General features: G+C 37.3%; 1 protein-coding gene across 1 annotated transcript in view; it reads left to right on the top strand.

Moving 5' to 3' along the window:
- Positions 1–23,848, top strand: part of GTF2E1 (general transcription factor IIE subunit 1) — a 40,576-nt gene that overhangs the window by 10,665 nt on the left and 6,063 nt on the right. The window contains exons 3-4 of the mRNA XM_004036146.3: positions 17,581–17,782; positions 23,277–23,518. Coding sequence (XP_004036194.1) covers positions 17,581–17,782; positions 23,277–23,518 — 444 coding nt within the window. The remainder of the gene's footprint in view (positions 1–17,580; positions 17,783–23,276; positions 23,519–23,848) is intronic.

Below are 23,848 nucleotides of genomic sequence, written 5' to 3' on the forward strand. Positions count from 1 at the left end.
GTAGTAAGGAAGGAGGGAACTTTTTCTGCTGTAATAATTATGCCTTGTCTAAATTGGTAGATTGCAGTTTTCTTTCTAAGCCCAGTCCTGTACAAATACCCAGTTTCTTGGTTGCTAGAGGAGATTGATAATATTTCTGATCAAGTGATGGAAGTATTTAATGGCCTTCTACCTCCATTTCTTTTCAATAGTTCTTAGATTGACTTATGGTTTACATAAGCAATTAGGGGATATTCAGAAATTGGATTTGAAGCCTGCTAGACTGTACTGTTTTCCCTGACAAAAAGTGCTTAACTCAAGTGTATGGGCAGCTCTCTGCCACAGGACAAAGGGTAGTAACTCCTAGATGAGCTCCTGAGGACCACCTGCAAATTCTGGACCCAGGAAACAGCCCAGCAAGGATTGTTTACCATTGTTAATTCACACATAAGCCACCGCTCTTCCTACTTCAGTTTACTACTATTCCCTACTCCATCTCTACTTTTCCTAAAGATTGTAAATTTTCTCCATACTTTCCATTTAGATTTGCTTTTGATGTTTCTGGGTTGAACTCTCTTCAAATGTATAGATACATTATTTGTTAAAATGGAATAGCCTAGCCTTTGCACACTAGTCAATCAGAAGCTTAATCATTAAGGTGAAACCAGATTTTAAGTTTCTAAAATATGGGAGGATTATGTAATCAAAACAAAAACATGACATGAAATCTCTCAGTGAATCAGCAAAATAACATCTTGTGTTTCATAAATGCATGTTTTAGATTTAGCAAGCTTTCTGACCATTTAAATAGACTTAAGTATTTCTATTTTAGCAGTCTCAACCATGGGTGATTTAGTTAATCACCCTAAGTTAACACTTCTAAGTTATGCTTAGAAGCATAACTTAGAAGCAACAGCATGCTTCTCCTGAAGGGGAGAGGGGGATCTTAGCTCTTTTTAGATGTTAAGGTTAGATGATTTGGAAATAGCTTTATATTTTCCATTTTTAGTTTAAAAATTATGCAACCATAATGCCAGAGACAAATTTGAAGAGAAAAAAATCACCCACAAAGCCACCAGCCTTTTATGTATTACCTACAATTACAATCATAGCTTAGAATAGTTTATGATCTCTTGGTTTCTTAATGTACCAAACTCTCCTGTTTCTATCTAGTGTTCAAAATACGTTTTAATAGGTGTAATTTTTTCCCATTTTCCTTTCCCCTCCTTTTGGGCACTTTGGGGATATCTATTTTTTGCTGGTATAGATAAGATGCTTTGAATACCTTTGTATATATAGTACATTATTCCTGTTCACATTTTTTCTTATGAATTCTTGGCAGTGGGAATATTGGGCAAAAAAGTAAAGTTTTAGAGCTTCTCTAAAAACATATATGGCATTGTAGTTTTACTGTGAGTGGGTGGAGTAGAATTGTTAGATGTTTGAATTGGAAATAATTCGGGAGGCCCTTTTACTGCATTCACCTAGGGACCTAGGAGTCACATTTTAAATTTTGAGATGAGATAATTTAATTTTTTTTAAAAAAGAATCTTATAAATGTATATTTAATAAAATCTTAGAAATAGAAATTCAGAGATTATCTAGTTCAACTCATCAAATAATGTGTATGTGGGTGCACATGGACATGCCTATGTTGTACTCTTGGATTTGGAGGATCGTATAATGTAATAACGAATAAATCTAGGGGTATATACATTGCTAGGCTGTTTTAGATTTACTATTAAGGGAGAATATGACACTTCTCATGGAGATTCACCTTGTTTTGTTTGGCTCCATGGAAAGACTTAGCAACAGATTTTAGGATTAGCATAAAGAAGTCTTTGATAATTAAGTAAGTGTCTAATAAATAACTCGTAAAAATAGCCAACAATTGAATAGATCTCTTCTAGTGATGAGTTCTGAGTTTGGAATAGTCAAGTAAACTTGGTATCTACTTGAAATATTCATATGTAAGTTTGGAGTTAAATCATATGAGTCCCTTCTTGGCTTGTGACTACAGATAAAACTTTTTGGTTTGGACAGATCCATTTCCTGATGGCCCCATTCATTGAGATTCCTTTTCTGTTCCCTTACCCTAACATTTAAAAATTTTTAAGATTCTCTATTTGTGAGACTTGATTAAAGAGTTTGCCTTCATAGGGCAGGCTGCTTTTTCCTGTCTTCTCTTTCTACTTAGAATAGGAGATATCTTTAAAAAATTTTTTAATTAAAAGAATTTTTTTGTGGCTAAATAGGTGTATATGTTTATGGGGTACATGAGATGTTTTGATACAGGCATGCAATGTGTAATAATCACGTCATGGAGAATGGGGTATCCATCCCCTCATGCATTTATCCTTTGTGTTACAAACAATCCAATTATACTATTTTAGTTATTTTTAAATGTATAATTATTGACTATAGTTACCCTGTTGTGCTATCAAATAGTAGGTCTTATTCATTCTTTCTAACTATTTTTTTTACCAGTTAGCCATCCCTCATCCCTACTACCATTTCTAGCCTCTGCTAACCATCCTTTCATTCTCTGTGTCCCCGAATTCAATCGTTTTGAGTTTTAGATCCCACAAATTAGTGAGAATGTACAATGTTTATCCTTCTGTGCCTGGCTTATTTCACTTAACATAATGATTTCCAGTTCCGTCTCTGTTGGAAATGACTGAATCTCATTCTTTTTTATGGCTGAATAGTACTCCATTGTGTATGTGCACCACAGTTTCTTTATCTAGTCATCTGTTGATGAACACTTAGGTTGCTTCCAAATCTTAGCTATTGTGAACAGTGCTGCCACAAACATGGGAATGCAGATACGTCTGATATACTGATTTCCTTTCTTTTGGGTATATACTCAGCAGTGAGATTGCTGGATCATATGGTAGCTTTATTTTTAGTTTTTTGAGGAACCTCCAAACTGTTCTCCATGGTGATTGTACTAATTTACATTCCCACCAACAGTGTACGACAGTTCCCTTTCCTCCACGTTCTTGCCAGCATTTGTTATTGCCAGGACAGGAGGTATCTTATAAGCAGTGTTTTCAATTCCTGAAGTGCTAAAAACACAAACACAAGAAGAAATCTTTCCAAGATTGTTTTGCTCAGTTGCTGAGTCCTCAGTCTTTGGAATCTTATCCAGCATGGGTTAGACAATTATGCCACAGAGCTCAAAGGTATGGATTGGGGAGTGGGGGGAGTAAGAGGGGGGGAATTTATTAGAAAAAGTTAGAATATATATAAAAACGAGTTATGGAAAGATAGGAACAAGTATCGTCCCTCTTCTACCCTTCCCCCACAAAACCTTTAGGTCTGATTTTTTAAAATTCTGCTGCTTTTGATTTTGAGGATTTGAGAACTTTTTTAAAAAAACATTTTGGCTGGGCACAGTGGCTCATGCCTGTAATCCCAGCACCTTGAGAGGCCAAGGTGGGTGGATCGTTTGAGGTCAGTAGTTCAAGACCAGCCTGGCCAACATAGCAAAACCCCATCTCTACTAAAAATACAAAAATTAGCTGGGTGTGGTGGAGTGCGCCTGTAATCCCAGCTACTCGGGAGGCTGAGGCAGGAGAATCCTTTGAATCCAGGAGCCAGAGGTTGCAGTGAGCCGAGATCGCACCACTGCACTCCAGTCTGGGCGACAGAGTGAAACTTCATCTCAGAAAACAAACAAACAAACAAAAAAAACCAATCTTTTATCTTTTTTGTATTTTGATGCCAGTGACATAAAAGCTAATTTATTTGCTTATCTGTGAAGAGTTGCTTTTTAGTTTTGATGCTTTGGATTTTGATACAATATTCTGTTCTTTATTGTCTTTCAGATAGTTGAGATGAGTTTGGTTCTGCATGCTGAGATGAATTTGATTTGGGCCTAATTTAGAGAATTTATTGAAAGCTTTAATATTCATCCATGTACCATACTTCAGTTTGTTGTTTTCTGCCCTTCGTCCCCCACATTGTACCTTTTGTTCCCTTTATCATAAGTTCCAGAATTGAGGAATGATGCATGATTAGACCAAATCCAGATAAATTCCTGTTTAAGGAAGTAGAACCCAATTTCATTGATTAAATTGAATTTTGGAGGGTGAGGTTGTATTGTGTAAATCATTGATACATTTGATTCTGAATTTCAAAAACATTAAATCTGCTTTTTTTTTCTTTTGCATGCAGATGAATGAGTATTTTGCAGTGTTAAGTGTTCTGTGGTGAATTTTTAAAAGATGATTTTTCAAATTTCTTTTTATTATAGGTAAAATAATTAAATGTAATGTAAAACTATGTTCCTGTCATGTGTGTTACTGTTTGCTAATAGCAACTCCTTTTTCTATACATTTTCCCTTGCCAAATTAAACTGAAGAAATTTGCTTTACGAAAATAAAGTTTAGGAATGAGACTAAAAGGTGACTTTTTGAGACTTCAAAATTACATTTTAATAGATATTCCCCCGAACATTATGAGTTATAAAAATTGCAACAAAGGACTTGATAATGCTTTCAGAAAAGCCCAGGAATGACTGTATAGCTTCTGCATATTGATTAAGAGGGAGTTGAATGTTTTTGGAGAATTCAATATGGCATTCGTTTTCTTTCTTTTAAGAATACATAAGTAATATATGGCTGGGAGCGGTAGCTCAACACATGTAATCCCAGCACTTTGGGAGGCCGAGGTGGGCGGATCACTTGAGGTTAGGAGTTCAAGACCAGCCTGGCCAACAGGGTGAAACCCCATCTCTACTAAATATACAAAAAGCCAGGTATGGTGGCGCACACCTGTAGTTCCAGCTACTCCGGAGGCTGAGGCACGAGGATTACTTGAACCTCGGAGGCAGAGGTTGCAGTGAGCCAAGATCACGCCACTGCCAGCCTGGGCAACAGAGCGAAACTGTCTCAAAAAAATAAAATAAGTAATATATGAATGAAAACTTGGTAAAGACACAAATAGTAGAGAGGTATGTGAACTAAAATGGCAAACTAGTTTTTCCTCTCTGTGGCTTTTCCGCTCACCGCACTCCCACCAATTTTCTCTGTCATAAAAGAGAAACTATGAAGTTTTTGCTTATCCTTCCAGTCCTGTTACCTTGTATCCCTAACACCATCTTCCAGAAGCCCTTTAGAAATCTAACAATGTAAAGTGATTCTTTTTTAATTTTTTTTATTTTTTAAATTTTATTTTTTTATTATACTTTTAAGTTCTGGGGTACATGTGCACAATGTGCAGGTTTGTTACATAGGTATACATGTGCCATGTTGGTTTGCTGCACCCAACAACCCGTCATTTACGTTAGGTATTTCTCCTACTGCTAATCCCTCCCCCAGCCTCCCACCCCCTGACAGGCCCTGGTGTGTGATGTTCCCTGCCTTGTGCCCATGTGTTCTCGTTGTTAAACTCCCACCTATGAGTGAGAACGTGAGGTGTTTGATTTTCTGACTTTGTGATAGTTTGCTGAGAATGATGGTTTCCAGCTTCATCCATGTCCCTGCAAAGGACATGAACTTATCCTTTTTTATGGCTGCATAGTATTCCATGGTGTATATGTGCCACATTTTCTTAATCCAGTCTATCATTGACAGTCATTTGGGTTGGTTCCAAGTCTTTGCTATTGTGAATAGTGCTGCAGTAAACATACGTGTGCATGTGTCTTTATAGTAGCATGATTTATAATCCTTTGGGTATATATCCAGTAATGTGATGGCTGGGTCAAATGGTATTTCTAGTTCTAGATCCTTGAAGAATCGCCACAGTCTTCCACAATGGTTGAACTAATTTACACTCCCACCAATAGTATAAAAGCATTCTTATTTCTCCACATCCTCTCCAGCATCTGTTGTTTCCTGACTTTTTAATGATTGCCATTCTAACTGGTATGAGATGGTATCTCATTGTGGTTTTGATTTGCATTTCTCTGATGACCAGTGATGATGAGCATTTTTTCATACGTCATCTATGCTGCATATGCATATGTTGGCTGCATAAATGTCTTCTTTTGAGAAGTGTCTGTTCATATCCTTTGCCTACTTTTTGATGGGGTCATTTGTTTTTTTCTTGTAAATTTGTTTGAGTTCTTTGTAGATTCTGGTTATTAGCCCTTTGTCAGGTGGGTAGATTGCAAAGATTTTCTCCCATTCTGTAGGTTGCCTGTTCACTCTGATGATAGTTTCTTTTGCTATGCAGAAGCTCTTTAGTATAATTAGATTCCATTTGTCTATTTTGGCTTTTGTTGCCATTACTTTTGGTGTTTTAGTCATGAAGTCTTTACTCATGCCTATGTCCTGAATGATATTGCCTAGGTTTTCTTATAGGGTTTTTGTGGTGTTAGGTCTTACATTTAAGTCTTTAATCTATCTTGAGTTAATTTTTGTATAAGGTGTAAGGAAGGGATCCAATTTCAGCTTTCTACATAGGGCTAGCCAGTTTTACCAGCACCATTTATAAAATAGGGAATCCTTTCCTCATTTCTTGTTTTTGTCAGGTTTGTCAAAGATCAGATGGTTATAGAGGTGTGGTGTTATTTCTGAGGCCTCTGTTCTGTTCCGTTGGTCTGTATATCTGCTTTGGTAGCAGTAACATGCTGTTTTGGTTACTGTAGCCTTGTAGTATAGTTTGAAGTCAGGTAGTGTGATGCCTCCAGCTTTGTTGTTTTTGCTTAGGATTGTCTTGGCTATGCAGGCTCCTTTTTGGTTCCATATGAACTTTAAAGTAGTATTTTCCAATTCTGTGAAGAAAGTCAGTGGTAGCTTGATGGGGATAGCATTGAATCTATAAATTACCTTGGACAGTATGGCCATTTTCACGATATTGATTCTTCCTATCCTTGAGCATGGAATGTTCTTCCATTTGTGTCCTCTTTTATTTCGTTGAGCAGTGGTTTGTAGTTCTTGAAGAGGTCCTTCACATCCCTTATAAGTTGGATTCCTAGGTATTTTATTCTCTATGTGGCAATTGTGAATGGGAGTTCACTCATGATTTGACTTTCTGTTTATTATTGGTGTGTATGAATGCCTGTGATTTCTGCACATTGATTTTGTGTCCTGAGACTTTGCTGAAATTGCCCATCAGCTTAAGGAGATTTTGGGCTGAAACGATGGAGTTTTCTAAATATACAATCATGTCATCTGCAAACAGAGACAATTTGACTTCCTCTTTTCCTAATTGAATACCCTTTATTTCTTTCTCTTGCCTGATTGCCCTGGCCAGAACTTCCAACACTATGTTGAATAGGAGTGGTGAGAGAGGGCATCCTTGTCTTGTGCTGGTTTTTAAAGGGAATGCTTCCAGTATGATATTGGCTGTGGGTTTGTCATAGATAGCTCTTATTATTTTGAGATACATTCCATCAATACCTAGTTTATTGAGAGTTTTTAGCATGAAGGGCTGTTGAATTTTGTCAAAGGCCTTTTCTGCATCTATTGAGATAATCATGTGCTTTTTGTCATTGGTTCTGTTTATGTGATGGATTACGTTTATTGATTTGCATATGTTGAACCAGCCTTGCATCCCAGCGATGAAGCCGACTTGATCTTGGTGGATAAGCTTTTTGATGTGCTGCTGGATTCGGTTTGCCAGTATTGTAGTGAGGATTTTCACGTCGATGTTCATCAGGAATATTGGCCTAAAATTCTCTTTTTTTGTTGTGTCTCTACCAGGCTTTGGTATCAGGATGATGCTAGTCTCATAAAATGAGTTAAGGAGGATTTCCTCTTTTTCTATTGATTGGAATAGTTTCAGAAGGAATGGTACCAGCTCCTCCTTGTACCTTTGGTAGAATTCAGCTGTGTCCGGCCCTGGACTTTTTTTTGATTGGTAGGCTGTTAATTATTGCCTCAGTTTCACAGCCTGCTATTGGTCTATTCAGAGATTCAACTTCTTCCTGGTTTAGTCTTGGGAGGGTGTATGTGTCCAGGAATTTATCCATTTCTTCTAGATTTTTTAGCTTATTTTTGTAGTGTTGTTTATAGTATTCTCTGATGGTAGTTTGAATTTCTGTGGGATTGGTGGTGATATCCCCTTTATTGTTTTTTATTGCATCTATTTGATTCTTCTCTCTTTTCTTTTTTATTAGTCTGGCTAGCAGTCTATCTATTTTGTTGATCTTTTCAAAGAACCAGCTCCTGGATTCATTGATTTTTTGGAAGGGTTTTTTGTGTCTTTATCTCCTTCAGTTCTGCTCTGATCTTAGTTATTTCTTGCCTTCTGCTAGCTTTTGAATGTGTTTGCTCTAGCTTCTCTAGTTCTTTTAATTGTGATGTTAGGGCGTCAATTTTAGATCTTTCCTGCTTTCTCTTGTGGGCATTTAGTGCTATAAATTTCCCTCTACACACTGCTTTAAATGCATCCCAGAGATTCTGATATGTTGTGTATTTGTTCTCATTGGTTTCAAAGAACATCTTTATTTCTGCCTTCATTTCATTATTTACCCAGTAGTCATTCAGGAGCAGGTTGTTCAGTTTCCATGTAGTTGTGCGTTTTGAGTGAGTTTCTTAATCCTGAGTTCTAATTTGATTACACTGTGGTCTGAGAGACAGTTTTTTTTTTTTGTTTGTTTTTGTTTTTTTTTGAGACGTAGTCTCGCTCTTCCGCCCAGGCTGGAGTGCAGTGGCGTGATCTCGGCTCACTGCAAACTCTGCCTCCCGGGTTCATGCCATTCTCCTGCCTCAGCCTCCCAAGAAGCTGGGACTACAGGCGCCCACTACCACGCCCGGCTAATTTTTTGTATTTTTAGTAGAGACGGGATTTCACCGTGTTAGCCAGGATGGTCTTGATCTCCTGACCTTGTGATCTGCCTGCCTTGACCTCCCAAAGTGCTGGGATTACAGGCATGAGCTACCGCGCCTGGCCAATCTCTATTCTTTTACATTTGTTGCAGAGTATTTTACTACCAATTATGTGGTCAATTTTAGAATAATTGTGATGTGGTGCTGAGAAGAATGTATATTCTGTTGATTTGGGATGTAGAGATCTGTAGATGTCTGTTAGGTCCGCTTGGTCTAGAGCTGAGTTCAAGTCGTGGATATCCTTGTTAACCTTCTGTCTCGTTGATCTGTCCAATATTGACAATGGGGTGTTAAAGTCTCCAGTTATTATTGTGTGGGAGTCTAAGTCTCTTTGTAGGTCTCTAAGGACTTGCTTTATGAATCTGGGTGCTCCTGTACTGGGTGCATATATATTTAGGATAGTTAGCTCTTCTTGTTAAATTGATCTCTTTACCATTATGTAGTGGCCTTCTTTGTCTCTTTTGATGCAAAGTGATTCTTAAATACTTTATTAAAACAGCTTATGGTTAGTAATGCTTGGTCAACTTTTCATAATATTGTATAGTTTTATTTAGAACACTTATTATGTTGGGTCCTTTTGCATAATCAGTATGTTCAGTGTTCATGTCATTTCTAGAAGTTTTTTGGCTTTTCTTTTCAGCAGTGGCTGCAAGACAGTAAAATGACAGGATGTTAAGATTCAAGAGCCCTGGCTTTTAGTCTTAGTCATGTTAGTAACTGTTACCTTGGGCAAATCCTGTAACCATTCTTGGCCTTCTTTTAGCATGTGTAAAATGATACGTTCATCCTATTCTATACCATATATGGCTTCTCTCAACTCTAGTTTTATACTTACTCTTTGATTTGGAACATACTTGACATTCTAAAAGTATGGAGAAGCTTGGGGGTTTTATCACTGGTTTTAGAGGATTATGTTAGTCACTTTGGGTTAATTTAGAAGCCTTGGTTAGGAATTGGAACCCCTCAGTTATAGTATTCATATAGAAAATATGCTCTGTTTACATCTTCAGAAACGCACAGGCATAATGGAGAATAATATTAATAATTTTAAGCAGTCTTATTTTTCCAAGCTCCCCAATTCACTGCCTTCCGCATATATATATTCTATTGGCTATCGTCTTTTAGGTATTTGAGATGAGTTTGATTCTGCATGCTGAGATGAATTTGATTTGGGCCTAATTTAGATAATTTATTGCAAGCTTTAATATTCATCCATGTACTATCCTTCAGTTTGTTGTTTTTTGCCCTTCTTCCCCCATATTGTACCTTTTTTCCCCTTTATAATGAGTTCCAGAATGGAGGAATGATGCATGATTAGACAAAATCCAGATAAGTTCACATTTAAGGAAGGACAAACTAAATTGAATTTTGGGGGGTGGTTTTATGTATTTCAGAAAATATTCAGTGGGAGGGGAAAACAGTGTCTAAATATGCTTCCCAAGCTATATGGTGGTTGGATGTTTACAGTGCAGTAAAATTAATCGTATATATTAGTGTTATGTCTTGAAATTTTATAGTTTCCTCCTTATCTCACTGAAATCCTAGGAGTTCTGCTTCTAGCTACTTAGTTTTAACATGGAACTGTGAAGTGTCTTTTGTTTTTTTCTTTTTCCTGGAAGCTTTTTGAGTGAAGGGGAGTAAAAAACTTGGATTCAAAGTTTTTTCATAAGATTGTCCAGAAAAGTTATGCATGCCATTATCTCTTGCTTAGATTTTGCAAAGCTCTCTTAGGTAGTTTCCTTGCTTTCACTCTTGGTTCCCGTGTAGACTATTTGTCATAGCAACTAGTGATCCTTCTAGCATATCAGAGCATGCCGCTCTTCTGTTAAAAATCCTCCAGAGGCTTCTTCTTTCCCTCAGAAAAGTCAAAGTCCTCAACAGAATTTATGAAGTCTTCTATTTGCTTCCTCCCCAATTTCCCCTTTTGGAGACTATTTCTATCGTTCTTCCCATGTTCACAGCAGCCACCTTATTTGTGCTTTGTGTGCACCAGGCATGCCTTTACTTTATTTGCCTTTTTGCATGCTATTTTCCCTTGTCCAAACATTTGCATGACTTGCTCCCATCTTTAAGTCTCTGCTTTTACATTGCTATATGAGAGAGGCCTACCCTGAGTTTCCTATATAATAGAGCAACACCCCTTTCCCTTCACCTTCTTCCTTCCCTGCTTTTTTTCCCCCGTAATACTTATATACTATGGATGTGATTTTTTTGTGTCTTGACTACCCCCAACTAGAATGTGAGGGCCATGAAAGTAGCTCAGAAGATGATTGGCTGGACTTGGGAAGGCTGAATGTCAGAAGCCCTGGGGATATCAAACCCACTGTTCTGGGGTGAGAGCTCTGCAGCAGCAGACATTTGATCCTCCCTGTTTCCTTGGCCAGCCTTGAGGACATGGGCTGCAATAGAACTCCCACTTGAGCACTTAAGCACCCTGTGCCATATTAAAGCATTTGAGCTTATTTTGATTTTTTAAAAGTTTGTGGGAAAAATGGCTGAATAATATTTCAGTTGCAACTGATACCTTTGACAAATATTTGTCAGTGAATTGTGGGCATTAGCTGATGGCTTATTCATTGTATATACTGGACTGAAGAGAGAAAAATATAATGCTAAGTAATGACTAATTGAGGATTTGACTAATAATGTCTTCTGCCCTAGTATCATGTATCTGTGTCCTTTTTGTCAATTATACATTTCCAGAGCACGTACTTGTCAAACTCAAGAGAATAAACAAGTTTTTGGTGGGGTTTTCTTTTTTTTGCTTTGGTTTTATTTGTATTTATTTATTTATTCTCTTGACTGAATACCCATATAATTACAGTGAGTAACATGTTTGTTAAAATGAAATATGTTGGAAGCAGTTAAGTTGAAGGCCTTGGCTGGTATCATATATACCACTTAAATTTTCTTCTGTGTTTAGCAAAGAAAAAATGTCAAGTTTCAAATTTCGCTGAGCATTACTGTTTTTTTTTTTAATTGTTGTTACCAATCCCTTCCCCCCACCCTCCCCATCCCCAATTCATTTTTGCTTTTACTTTTTTTTATTTTGGAGAAAGTTAAAATTAAAATGGTGTAGAACTCTTTCCCTTTCCCCTCCCTCTTCTGCCACTGTCCCCCTCATCCCCACAATTAGGTCTCCATTTCTTTTCTCATTGTGGAGTGATAACTTACCTTCTGTAGAAGAATCCTGAGTTATAAAATTGGGACATTCCTATACTACTGAATATATGATCCTAAAATATAGCTTTGAAATATCTATTTATAAAAGATATTTTTTTCTTCCCACTTTCAATGCCTGTTCGTTATCTGCAATGGGATTTATTTTTATTTGTTTGGCAAACCTGATAGGTTAAGACTTAGCCAAGTAAATGCCAGGTATGTGACAGGCACTTATGTTTGTTAAAATTATTTGTTATAAATCTTTTCTCCTTCTATTCAATATTTTTAAAAAATGGAGCTAATGTATATACATAGGAAAAGTTTGCTAAATTGTAGCTGGCAGGGCTGATAGGAAGTTGGAAGGAATGTATAATTCAGGATAGTATAGTGAATTTAGTCTTTTCAGACAGAAAGATTTGTATTTGAATCCAAGTTTAGTGATTTTTGTTTTCAAGCTATGACTTGGTAAACTTAACGCCTCTTAAGCGTTCATTTCCTTGTATGTCAGATTTGGATAGAATTATTGCATAGATTTGCTTCTGATGAATATATAGGAATATTTGTAAAGTAGCTTTCTTAGTTCTTTTTGTGGTTTCTGAGTATAGCTTATCAAACAAATGTGTTATAGGACTCCTTTTTTCCTCCTAACCCCATCATTTGTCAAGCTTTGCCTAAAGAATCTTTGTAGCCTTCATTTTCTCTCTGTTGCCACCTTCTTAGATCTAGCTTGCATGTTCTCCCTTGCATGCCTTTGATTCACCATTTCTGGGTTTTGCCTTCTTGATCTTATATGTGAAAAGGGAAAAATTGTGCAGAGCTCTGAGTTTCAATTTCAGTATCTTCTCTCATTCTTGAGTAGTATAGTCTATGTACACTACTTAGTGTAGAATGGTCTAGTTACAAGAAAAGTTGGGATGTTTATCATATTGCTTAATAGCAGCTCTCTACCAGGTGTAGGCATCAGAATTCCTTGTGTAACTTTAAAAATTCTAATTCCTGGGCCCCACTCTGGACCTCTGGGATCAGCATTTGTGGCATGGAGCCTGAGTATAAATTCCACTGGGGATTTTTATGCAGACACTCAGTTAAGAACTGCCTTATTGGGAGGCCATCTCAAGCCACTCAGGCAGATCAATATATGTAAATATTAGTTTTCATGACCTCAATGTCTTTCCTAACACCCTTCTGTGGCTTTCCTATTACTAAAGAATAAAGTCAAAATGAAGCTTATCATTCAAGACCAATTTATGGTCACCCCAGTTTATCTTGTTAATTCTGTTTTTTATCATTCTTTTTGATAACTGTTTTCCCATCAGACTGAAATTGCAGTCAATAAAAAACAGAATTAACAAGATAAACTTACAGTGACCATAAGTTGGTCACCCCAGTTTATCTTGTTAATTCTGTTTTTTATCATTCTTTTTGATAACTGTTTTCCTATCAGACTGAAATTGCAGTCTAGCATCATTTTTCAACCACCCTGCTTCTCTTATGATGATCTAGAATGTCCTGTTCCCTTACCCCTTCATCTTCTCCTTCATCTTTTATCTTCTAAACTCTCTCTCAAAAAGGTTTACCTTCTCAATAAGCTTTTCCTAGTGTCCTCAGCTAGAAGTCACATTCCTTCTTTGAACTCCGAAACATTTATGTACTTTATTTTTTGCACCGATCCCTGATTGTTTTATCTCCAGACATCTTTCTTCCCTACTAAAGCTTCTTGCTGACTGGTTCTGTCTGTGTATGCCACCACCACTCTCTCAGTAGCGTGGGTGCTTGCTTGCTACATAGTATGTGCTGGGTTTCTGTGTCCTCCTGCCCCTTGCCACTTGCCCCTTCTGATTTCAGGAAAACAGATTTGCATTTTTACAATGTGTAGTGAAATGTATAAAAAATGCTGCTGGTATATTAAACTGGTCTTAAGTCATTTTCTGTAAAATGTCAAATTTCTTACTTTTCTTGCATTTTTTAGGGTCCCAGAAGAAAAATAAGAAATTCTACATTTGGCTTTGACAGGCTTCTCATTTACAACTAATGTTTTTGTGATAAACATAGGGCTCAGAGATGTCAGGCTAGCTTTTCCTTTTGTAATATTTGCTAGATGTGGTATTTATTGGGAGACTATTCTCCATGGGTCTCTCACATGTTATGCATGTCTTGGCAAGCAGAGATACAGACTGACTGCTTTTTTCCTGGACTATCATTTTCAAGGATGTTTATATAACGAGCAGCCTTGCAAGACAGAGATAGTATTTCTCTTCAGAGCAAAGAACAGGTTTGCTTATGGTCCAGTATAAAAAGTGTCTCCTTCCAGAGCATGTTTACATAGAGTTTATAGTAAGGATAATGCCACCCTCCAGTGCAAAGAATGGGCATGCTTATGCCCGTTATAAAATATTTGAGTTCCTTTTAAGCTCAGGCTCTCTTTCCTGTAACACAACCCATTGCATGTGTAATTGTTACCTGGCCCTTCTATCGCACCCCATGGAAATTGGGGCATGGGGAACTGGCTTAAATACTGACACTGGCTACTGCTATTTCCTTGAATAGTGAAGTTCTTTGTCTCTGACCTGGGGTCTTGTGTCTTCTGCCAGTATCCATGAAACTGGCAGAATAACTTGTTAGCTTACAAGTAGGGTAAAATCTCAGACCCTTCACAGTTCTTAGTAATAATGTTAAAGCTGCTGTTTTCATACCTGCAAAATCACCCCTTCTGTAAGTAACTCCTGTTAAGTTTGGATGAGATTAGAATTTAGGTGCCTTATGACTATATACTTTATTTTTCCCCCTATTCTTTTTCATGAAAATAAATTACTCGAGTTAAAGGACTGTCATTCTGAGATTGTCCTTCTGTGAAATAATGATATTAGTGGTGTTCTCTTTCTCTCTTTTCCCCAAATAAAAGCACTACTGTTTTATGAGGATGAGCTACACTGACAAACATGTTGATTTGTTTACTTAAAGCTGAAGTTTGGAGTACATATTGTCTTAAAATGAGAAATGGGGTATTTGGGAGGACATTTTTTTAAAATTTGGGTATAACATGACTTTTTAATGATAAATTAGATAAATAATAAAACATGTTGGATAATGATAATGCTAAGGGAAAAGAAAATGAAAGAGGATATGATTGTTTGGGTGGACAAGACAGTTGAAATTTTAGATAATGTTGGCTACAGAAGGCCTTACTGGTGGCTTCTGAGTAAAGAACTGAAGTAAGTTTGGAGATGAGCCATGTGATTTTCTGGAGGGAAGGCATCTGGGTAGAGGGCACAGCAGTGCAAAGGCTCTGCAGCAGAGTGTGCCTGATGGGAGACATTGAGGAGGCCGGTTTGTGATGCTTTGAAAACAGATAATGAGAGGGTTGGAGTATTAACCTTTGTCTTAGCTGTGTTTCTGTACTTTACCCCAGAGCATTTGCTTTTATGTTTATATATTAAGCACCTTTCCATTTGAGAAATGTGATTCCTTTCTTTAAAAACATATCTGAAAACTACAGAACTAGATAACTTGTCTTCCAAACTATTCTTAGTTCTCATTGACAGTCTCTGTAGGTGCTTATTTTTCAACAGTCAATTTAAGTCCCAGTCTCACATTGGTGTGTTTTTTAATTCAGCAGGTATTCGAGAGCTATATTCAACCCTACTTTATGTGGTTTATTTTTAAGCCCCCACATGATTATATTCCTTGCTTCTGTTGAAGAGAAGAGGCTGAGACAGCTTGGAACAGTTGGAGAATAATATAACACTCTACCTAAAACCTTTCTAGCCAAGGTTGCTTCTTACCCTTTGTTACCAAATATAAAAGCTAGTTTTCAACTCTTGTTGGCCTCTTAATATTAGGACCATACATTTCCTTGAAACACCATCCTATCACTCTGGTTGCACCATTTCTCTTTCTCAAGGATTCCTCATTCCTTGAGTTTATGCCTTAACTGCTTCTTCTCACTCTCCTTAATCTCTTCGGATGCTTCTATCTACTATATGGCTTCAGTTACCACCTATAGGTTGTTGATTCTCATATCTAAATTTGTTGTCTAAACCCCTCTCTTGAGCTGAATTGTTAGCATTTGTAATTAGTTGGCTTTTTACATATTCATTTTTATATTTAAAGCAATTTGATATCTTTTACCTAAAAAAAAAAAAAAGCTAGTTCTTCCTCTCTTTACTTTGGTATAATAGTATTCTTGTCCAGTTGATTAAGTTATAATCTTTATGTTGGTGGCCATTAGTCAAAGGCTATCAGGTACACACCTGTAGTAAACAAAGTTAGGTTTATTGATGCTTTCTGCAGCAAGGGAAGCCACATACCATGGGGAAACCATGAAATGTCGGTAAGATGATGTTGGACAGACTTAGAGAATGTGGGCTTTTGTTGGGTAATTTTGGGGAGGATTCAGGGAAGTGATGAAGGTTTCCTTTGGATTGGATGCTGTGAAGAAGTGGGGATAATTCTATGATTGGGTATCTTCATAAATCTTATCTACGAGGTGACAAGAACAGAGTGACGCTAAAACTAAATGGTAAAGAAGCAGCAGTCACTTGTGCAAGATGGGATTTTTTGTGGTTTGCATGGAGTCCTTGCTTTTGTCTGTTCTCAGACGCAATTCCACAGTGGCTTGGGTTTGCCTCACTTCCATCATAGTCTGATGTTAGTGATCTATGAGATCTTGTTTGACAGAAAAATGCCACAGTCTAGCTGTGAGTGCTGAGCCGCCTCCTAGCTGTGAAGGGCTGCATTTCTCTCTCTTTCTCACTTATTTGGGATAGATGTAGATTAGGTGGCATTTAGACAATAGGAAGATGTATTTTAGGGTATTTGAACAAATAATTTACATGCTATTGGCTATGTGTGAGGGGCAGTAAAGAAAATTATTATACTGGTAATGTATCAGTAGGATCTAGTGTTATGTTGAAGTAGAGATCACTTGGTTGTTTATTCTTTATGTATCAATCATACATGGGGCCTTTTATAGCTAAATGTTTGAGTACTTAACTATTTGCCAGACACTAGGTACTTACATGTTCCCTTTTAATCTTTCAAGTAAGTTGAGTCAGAAAGGAAGGATGCATATTCCTGTCTTTGGGAATAAGAACCAAACTGGAAATCCAGGTGTGGCTAGTGGTGTAGGCTGTTAAGTAATGTTTAAGAGTGTGAGTTTTAGCATAATAGATTGAATTGATTAGATACAAATGGTTAATAAATTTTAAAAAATAGCCTGTGACAATGTTCAGGATGACTAGAAACTCTTGGTTTTAGGTATTTATTTGGCTTTCCCCATAATGTAGGCCCAAATGTGTAATGTGAAAAAAAAAAGACTAAAGCTGTCGGGAAAGGGTACAAGTTGTGGTGGTAAGCTGTAAAGAATTTGGCTTTAAGTTAAAATAAATACATATTAGAAATATTGTGATTAAAAACTATGCTGAAGTTAGGGATGAAATTACTTTGAATACATCAAAAATGATAGATGGATAGATATGTGATGAATAGCAAAATGCTAATTGTAGAATCTAAATGGTGGTCACATGGCTGTTCACTGTGAAATTCTTTCAACCTTTGTGTATATTTGAAAGTTTTAATAATAAGATATTGGGGGAGGGTGGAGGTATAAACTGTCTGCTAAAGTCTTCTCTCTGACCTGAGATACTTGTTTTCTCTGTAGGAACTTTCCGCTGTACTTTTTGCCATACAGAGGTAGAAGAGGATGAATCAGCAATGCCCAAAAAAGATGCACGCACACTTTTGGCAAGGTTTAATGAACAAATTGAGCCCATTTATGCATTGCTTCGGGAGACAGAGGATGTGAACTTGGCCTATGAAATACTTGAGCCAGAACCCACAGAAATCCCAGCCCTGAAACAGAGGTGAGTGTAGGCCCTGTGCTCTTACTAAGAACACTTTTCAACCTGTTCTTGTTTTAACTACCTGTACCTTGGAGAACAAGAGTGGGTAATTTACTAGGAGACTCAAGACTGTAATGTTACGTAGGTTCTCAGTTGTGCCACATTTGTCTTATTAACGTGTGCCTGTGATGAAATTCGTTTGTTCTAAATGCAGAACACTGTGGACTTCAGGCAAAAATCTTTAAATATTTAGGTTTGACTTCAAGTACTCATTCTGCTTGGGACTGCAGCAACTCAGCCAATTGTTAGCTAATCCTAAATTAGTTGTGCCGCTTGGGGATATTTGAATTTTCCTAGCCAGCTTCTGAAGGCTGAAGTCCTTTAAGGAATTCAGCATTTTCTTTTTTGTTTTTGAAGCATTTTAATCACCTTTATTTCTTAGTTGTAATTGCAACTTCCTTGAAAGTAAAGTATAGCTGGTGTTACCTATGGGTTAATACTCCTAACAGTGGCTCCCTATTTTTATCAGTGTTCCCTAATATTTGAATTTCAGAGGTAGCCTTAGTTTTGCCATGCCAGAAAAGGTGGTTTATATTCTTTCTTGAAAAGCATAAATGAAAATTGGGGTCAGGGAGTGCTCTCCTACTCTACCCTTTTTTTTCTCTCCCTCTTCCCAGCATCAAGTAAGGGATATCTTTATTTAACCTTCACTTCACCCACTCCCTTCCAAAGAGCTCAACAATCAGGCTGTATTTGTATAGTTTTTAGGAGCATTCTTAGTATTTTATTTCCTGTGGTACTGATGTTACAGAATAGCCAGTCCTGAGTAAATTGGGCTTCTTTTAGATGGTTCAAAGCAATCCAATTCTACAGAAAATTTTGTATCTGTAAGAGTTATGAATTTTCTAATCCAGTACCATGTGTCAGTTAGGATGCCTTTGCCTGTGATAACAGAATATCCAACTCTAGTTGGAATTAGAATCCAGTCTAGCAGTAGATTGAACAGTAAGAAAATTTGTCTTGCATGACTAGAAGTCTTGAAGTAGTACAGTTCAAAACTGGTTAATTTCACAGTTCAATTATATCTTCAGGGATCTAGATTTGTTCCATCTTTATACTCTGCTGAACTCAGCCTGTTGATTATCCTCTTGGGACCATGAGGGGAGCTAGTCTAAGATGGCCATGTATTTCTAGGTATCACATGCAGATGACAATGTCCAAATGCAGAAAAAGGGACCGTCCCTTCCTTGTGTCCTATTTTAAAACTGAAGAAAGGTTTCCCAGAGGGCCCGCTAGGATACTCTGTTTATCCCCTGATGTCTCACTGGCTGCAATTGTTTTATATGCATATTTCTAAACCAGCAGCTGGCAAAGGAAATGAGATCACATGACTGGTACTTAGACTAGTTAAGGTTTACCTTCTAGGACTGGGGAAGGTCCCAGAGCTCTTTGGAGCAAATTGCCATTGGTATTTTAATAAAACCAATAAGCAAAGAAAGAAAGGAGCCACAGTTGATAGGAAACTAATAACATCTGTATCACAGATGCCTTAACTTTTGGTACTGGTTACTTATTTCTTTTTGTATAAGAAAAGGAATTCCTCTTTTGAAAAAGGAATTTTTCTTTTTGTATCTTTTTCAGTCCTTTTAAGTTATATTGTAGCTCTAACATACAAGCTTATGAGGGAAATTGATTTTACAAAAATACAAAATTTTCTAAGCTTATGGATTATTTCATGTTGAAGTATGCGTCAGTGTAGTATCTGATTGCTTCCTACACAATATACTGTCTGAATTATTCTGATGTTTCCTCTCCTACCTATAGTTATTTGTCCTGTTTATCAAGATGCTTCCCCACTACAATAGCATTCAGTCACCACCACCACTGGCTTCCTGTCTCTAATGTTCTCCACCTACCACAATCCAGCTCCCCTTCCAGGATCTTTATTTCGATATCCCCCACTCACTGCAGGCCTGAGATGAGTCTTAGTGGTACAGTGACACCAGAGGCCCAGCAGCAGCTCTCTGTATCAAGTCACCTTCTTCTTATCAGGAATGATGGTGACTCCAGGGATGAAGAAGAACCAGGAAATAGAGGAAATAAACTGATCAGGAAAAAAGGATACCCAAAAATCTGGTCATTAAGAAAAAAGGGAGGAAATGGAGGCAGACAAGAAAGACAGAATGGGGTTCCTAGAGCTGCCAGCCAGACCAAAGTAAAATCATTTCCGCGTGGTCAGGAAAAAAACCATTAGGTTAGAAGATGTTACCCAGGTTATAATGCCCCACCAAAGCATTTGACAAATTCCACTGCTTGGATATAACATCCTGGAGTTGGTATTGATTTGGCCTTTCTGTACTATAGGAGTATGAAGTTTTGAAATGGCCCATCCTGCCCCAAGGATGTAATAGTCCATCCTGCCTCAGTACAAGAGAAGAGGCATCAATAGAATGGTATGGGAACTCAGAGATGATAGCTTTTCTTTTTTTAAATAAGTGGCAATATTATTAGTTTGATTACTGATCTGTAATCAGTTAAATTCTAGCTTTTCCCTAGATCAGAAACTAGGGGCTACCTCTGCAGAACTGTCAGTAGGCCTAACCCAAGAATTGATGGACAATTCTATCCTTTCAGCAAGTCAACCTATTGATGAGATATAAAAATCTTCCTATCTTTCTAGAGTGGAATTCCTTGCTAGTAACCTTCCCTTTTTCATCATCTCTTAACACTTACCTTAAAGATTTTTAAAAATTTAGTTTTGAAATAATATTCCCCTCTCATCTCTGAGTAAGAGTTATATCTTTTAAAAGTTCTAAAATTTCTTAAATAATATAAAAAGATTCAAACATGAATTGTCATTTTTGTCATCTTCAATTAAAATTGTTCCAAATTTTAAAATTTGTTTGACTTATGGTCAAATGTCTGCTGCCTCAAACTGGAATAAAACCCATCTTGAATTTCTATGACAGAATACTAAAAACAAAAGACTTTTTAAAAGTACTCTTGTGTTAACATTTATTTTAATTCTGTTCTTTTCTCTCTAGCTTTCTTGTTTTTCTCAAAGTACTCCTCATACCTTCATAAGACAGTCTTTGTAGTCAATGCTAAAGATAGAGAATAGAGAAAAACTCTGTGTTCAGGATTATATATAAAGAGAAACAGTAACCTCAGAGTGAGTGAGTCATTTAAGTCTGAATCAAGGAAAGATAAGGATGTGGTTGGCCAGATGAGAGAAATATGCCTATTCTGTCTCTCCCAGGTGGGGTTAGCTAACTCAGGGAGAAACATTTTGGGGTGGCAGATATATAGAGCAGGCTCAGCACATCAAGATGGGGATGTTGGCTGAGGATAGAAGAGGCATTGAAAGGAGTCAGAGAGACAAATGGGTGTGAGAGGAGAGGCCAGAATGTAGAGTAAGCACAGAAACATAAAAAACCAGATCAGACCAAGAGAAAAGAGAAAGAAAAGTGAATGCTGAAGGAGACAAAAGTTCGAAAAGCCAACCTATATAAAGTAAGCAGCATCATATTACAGTGAAGGCAGCCACATAGCCTTTAAAAGACCACACAGAACAGATAGAAGATAGAGAATGACTAGGGACAGTTAATGGTTAAATTGAGATGAACAAGAAATGATACACAAAGTAACATCAATGAATGCAGAAAGAAATAGCAGAGAGAAACCAGTTATTTGCAATTGTAGCATAAGACTTCAGAATATAGCAAAAAAAAAAAAAAAAAATAGATGGATTGGATATATTTACAGAGAGATGCCTCATAGGTCTAGACTTAGAGTGGAGAGCAAATAACTGGTAGAAAGTAGGAGCAGTGAGGAGGCAAAAGAAGTGATTGAGACATGGAACAGGTAGAACAGGCACCGGGAAGAAAAAGGCTGTGGGAGAAAGTGGTTTACAAAGTAGCCCTGGGAACAGAGGTGGAATAATGAAAAGAATGCAAATGCAGTACCTGGAAGGCATGGATTAAATGACTGGATCAGTGTGGATTGGGCAACTGGAGATAACATTATTTTTTTGTTGCACAAGTAGCATGGCCCTATAGATATCCAGACGCAGGACAGGATAGGTGGGATGAGCTAAGCCCAAGTTTACCTCCAGAGGATGGTCAGAAACACAGTGTAATTTAGGGAAAGATGTGATGGGCTAATCAGATACACGGACACAGACCTCAGCTAAGTATGAGTTAGAAAACCCCAGTAGATAAGAAGTGGACCCAGAAAGAAATGAAGAGTAAGGGAGTAGGCAGAGATGAAGTAAGACAAAAGTGAAGGCAAAATAGTGAATGCCTTAGGAGGAAAGACTAATGAAGTATTTATTAGATTCAGAATGAGTCAGGGCTCCACACAGGAGATAATTCAGGATCCATGGAAAAGAGTGAGAAAAACAGACGAAAAATAAAGGAGAAACGTGAGACCAGGTCAGTCATGGACACTGAAAGAAACACCCAAAAGGTTTGGAGTGAGCAGGCAGTTCAAGAAACATGAAGATGGTTACAGGATAAAAAATAGCTGGACAGAGAGGGAGGTGGAGAAGTATACGTAGAAGTTGAAGTGGAAAGCATCAGTAGCAGGCAGAGAAAGGCATGAGCTCAGACAGAGAATCAGGCATATTCGAAAGAATTTGGAACAGATTGAGAGTGAAACAGGCAGGTAAAATGGAGAACCATCAGAAATACTGAAAACTTGGCCTAACACAGAGGTGGGGGGGAACTTAAGTGACTAGAAGATAAGGAAATGATCAGACATGGAACAGGTTAACAGACAAAGAAGATCGTGGGTGGTAAAAGTAAAAAGCAAAATAAAATAGACTGAGAAAAACAGACCATTGTTACTGCAGAGTAGAATCAGTGGTTGGAGATGGATACAGAGTATCAGCATAGATGTGGAGATAGAAACATACAACTACATAGAAAAGCAGCTAGTCTGTGCAGAGGGTTATACCTTACTGCATGAGTGGTGGGAGAAGAACATTGGTTGAGGTCAGGCTTTGTAGAATAGTTTTCTAGCTTTTTCCATGATCAGCACACAAAAGAAAGGAAAAAGCACACAGAACCACTTTGAATTGTTCTGGGTTGAGCTGAGATAACATTTTTAAAAATACAATGTGTTTTGTTTTTGTTTTTTAAACAAAATACTGGGAGAGATTTTTGTCAGACTAGTGGCTTTAAGTAGATGATGTCACCATATCACTTTCTCCTTCTCCAAGTATTAATAGATTTATTGAAACATCTTAAATCTATAAAACCTCAGTCATTTATATACATCAGAGGATCCCATGTTTGAGGAACTTAAATATAAATATGATGTGTTTTTCTAACGCATGCAACTTTTACCCTGAGGTATAGAAGCACTTTCTTGGAATTGTTAAAGCATGTGTGCATGATTGCTAGGTAGCATTTACATGTAGTATTTCAGTAATTGCCTCCCTAGCTGCCCTTCTTTTCCAACACCAAGACATTAATTTTTCTTCTTCCTGTACTCCTCTATTCTTTTTATATAGCAAGGACCATGCAGCAACTACTGCTGGAGCTGCTAGCCTAGCAGGTGGGCACCACCGGGAAGCATGGGCCACCAAAGGTCCTTCCTATGAAGACTTATACACTCAGAATGTTGTCATTAACATGGATGACCAAGAAGATCTTCATCGAGCCTCACTGGAAGGGAAATCTGCCAAAGAGAGGCCTATTTGGTTGAGAGAAAGCACTGTCCAAGGGGCATATGGTTCTGAAGATATGAAAGAAGGTAAGAGTAGAAGTCAGTAAAATGGATGTGTCTTCGGTTCAGTAGAACATGAACTTGGCTTAGTGGGAAACTGCCTGGGCAATTCTGGATCTGTTTTACAGAACAATTAATTGCATTATATTAGGAAGTAAGAAATTGAACAATAAGATAAAAACCAACTAGTATACTTGCATTGCCCTTCAACTTAGTGAAAATAACAAATAGCCTTTTAAATTTTCATTTTTAGATTTGAAAAATTGTCGTCTTTTTATCTTAATTTCTTGGAAAAATGCTATCTGTTGTTTTCAAGGTAGCCATACTCACCTTTCCTTTAATCTTATATTACCCTGA

The sequence above is a fragment of the Gorilla gorilla genome, chromosome 2, assembly GCF_029281585.2.
Source record: "Gorilla gorilla gorilla isolate KB3781 chromosome 2, NHGRI_mGorGor1-v2.1_pri, whole genome shotgun sequence".
NCBI classification, from domain to species: Eukaryota; Metazoa; Chordata; class Mammalia; order Primates; family Hominidae; genus Gorilla; species Gorilla gorilla.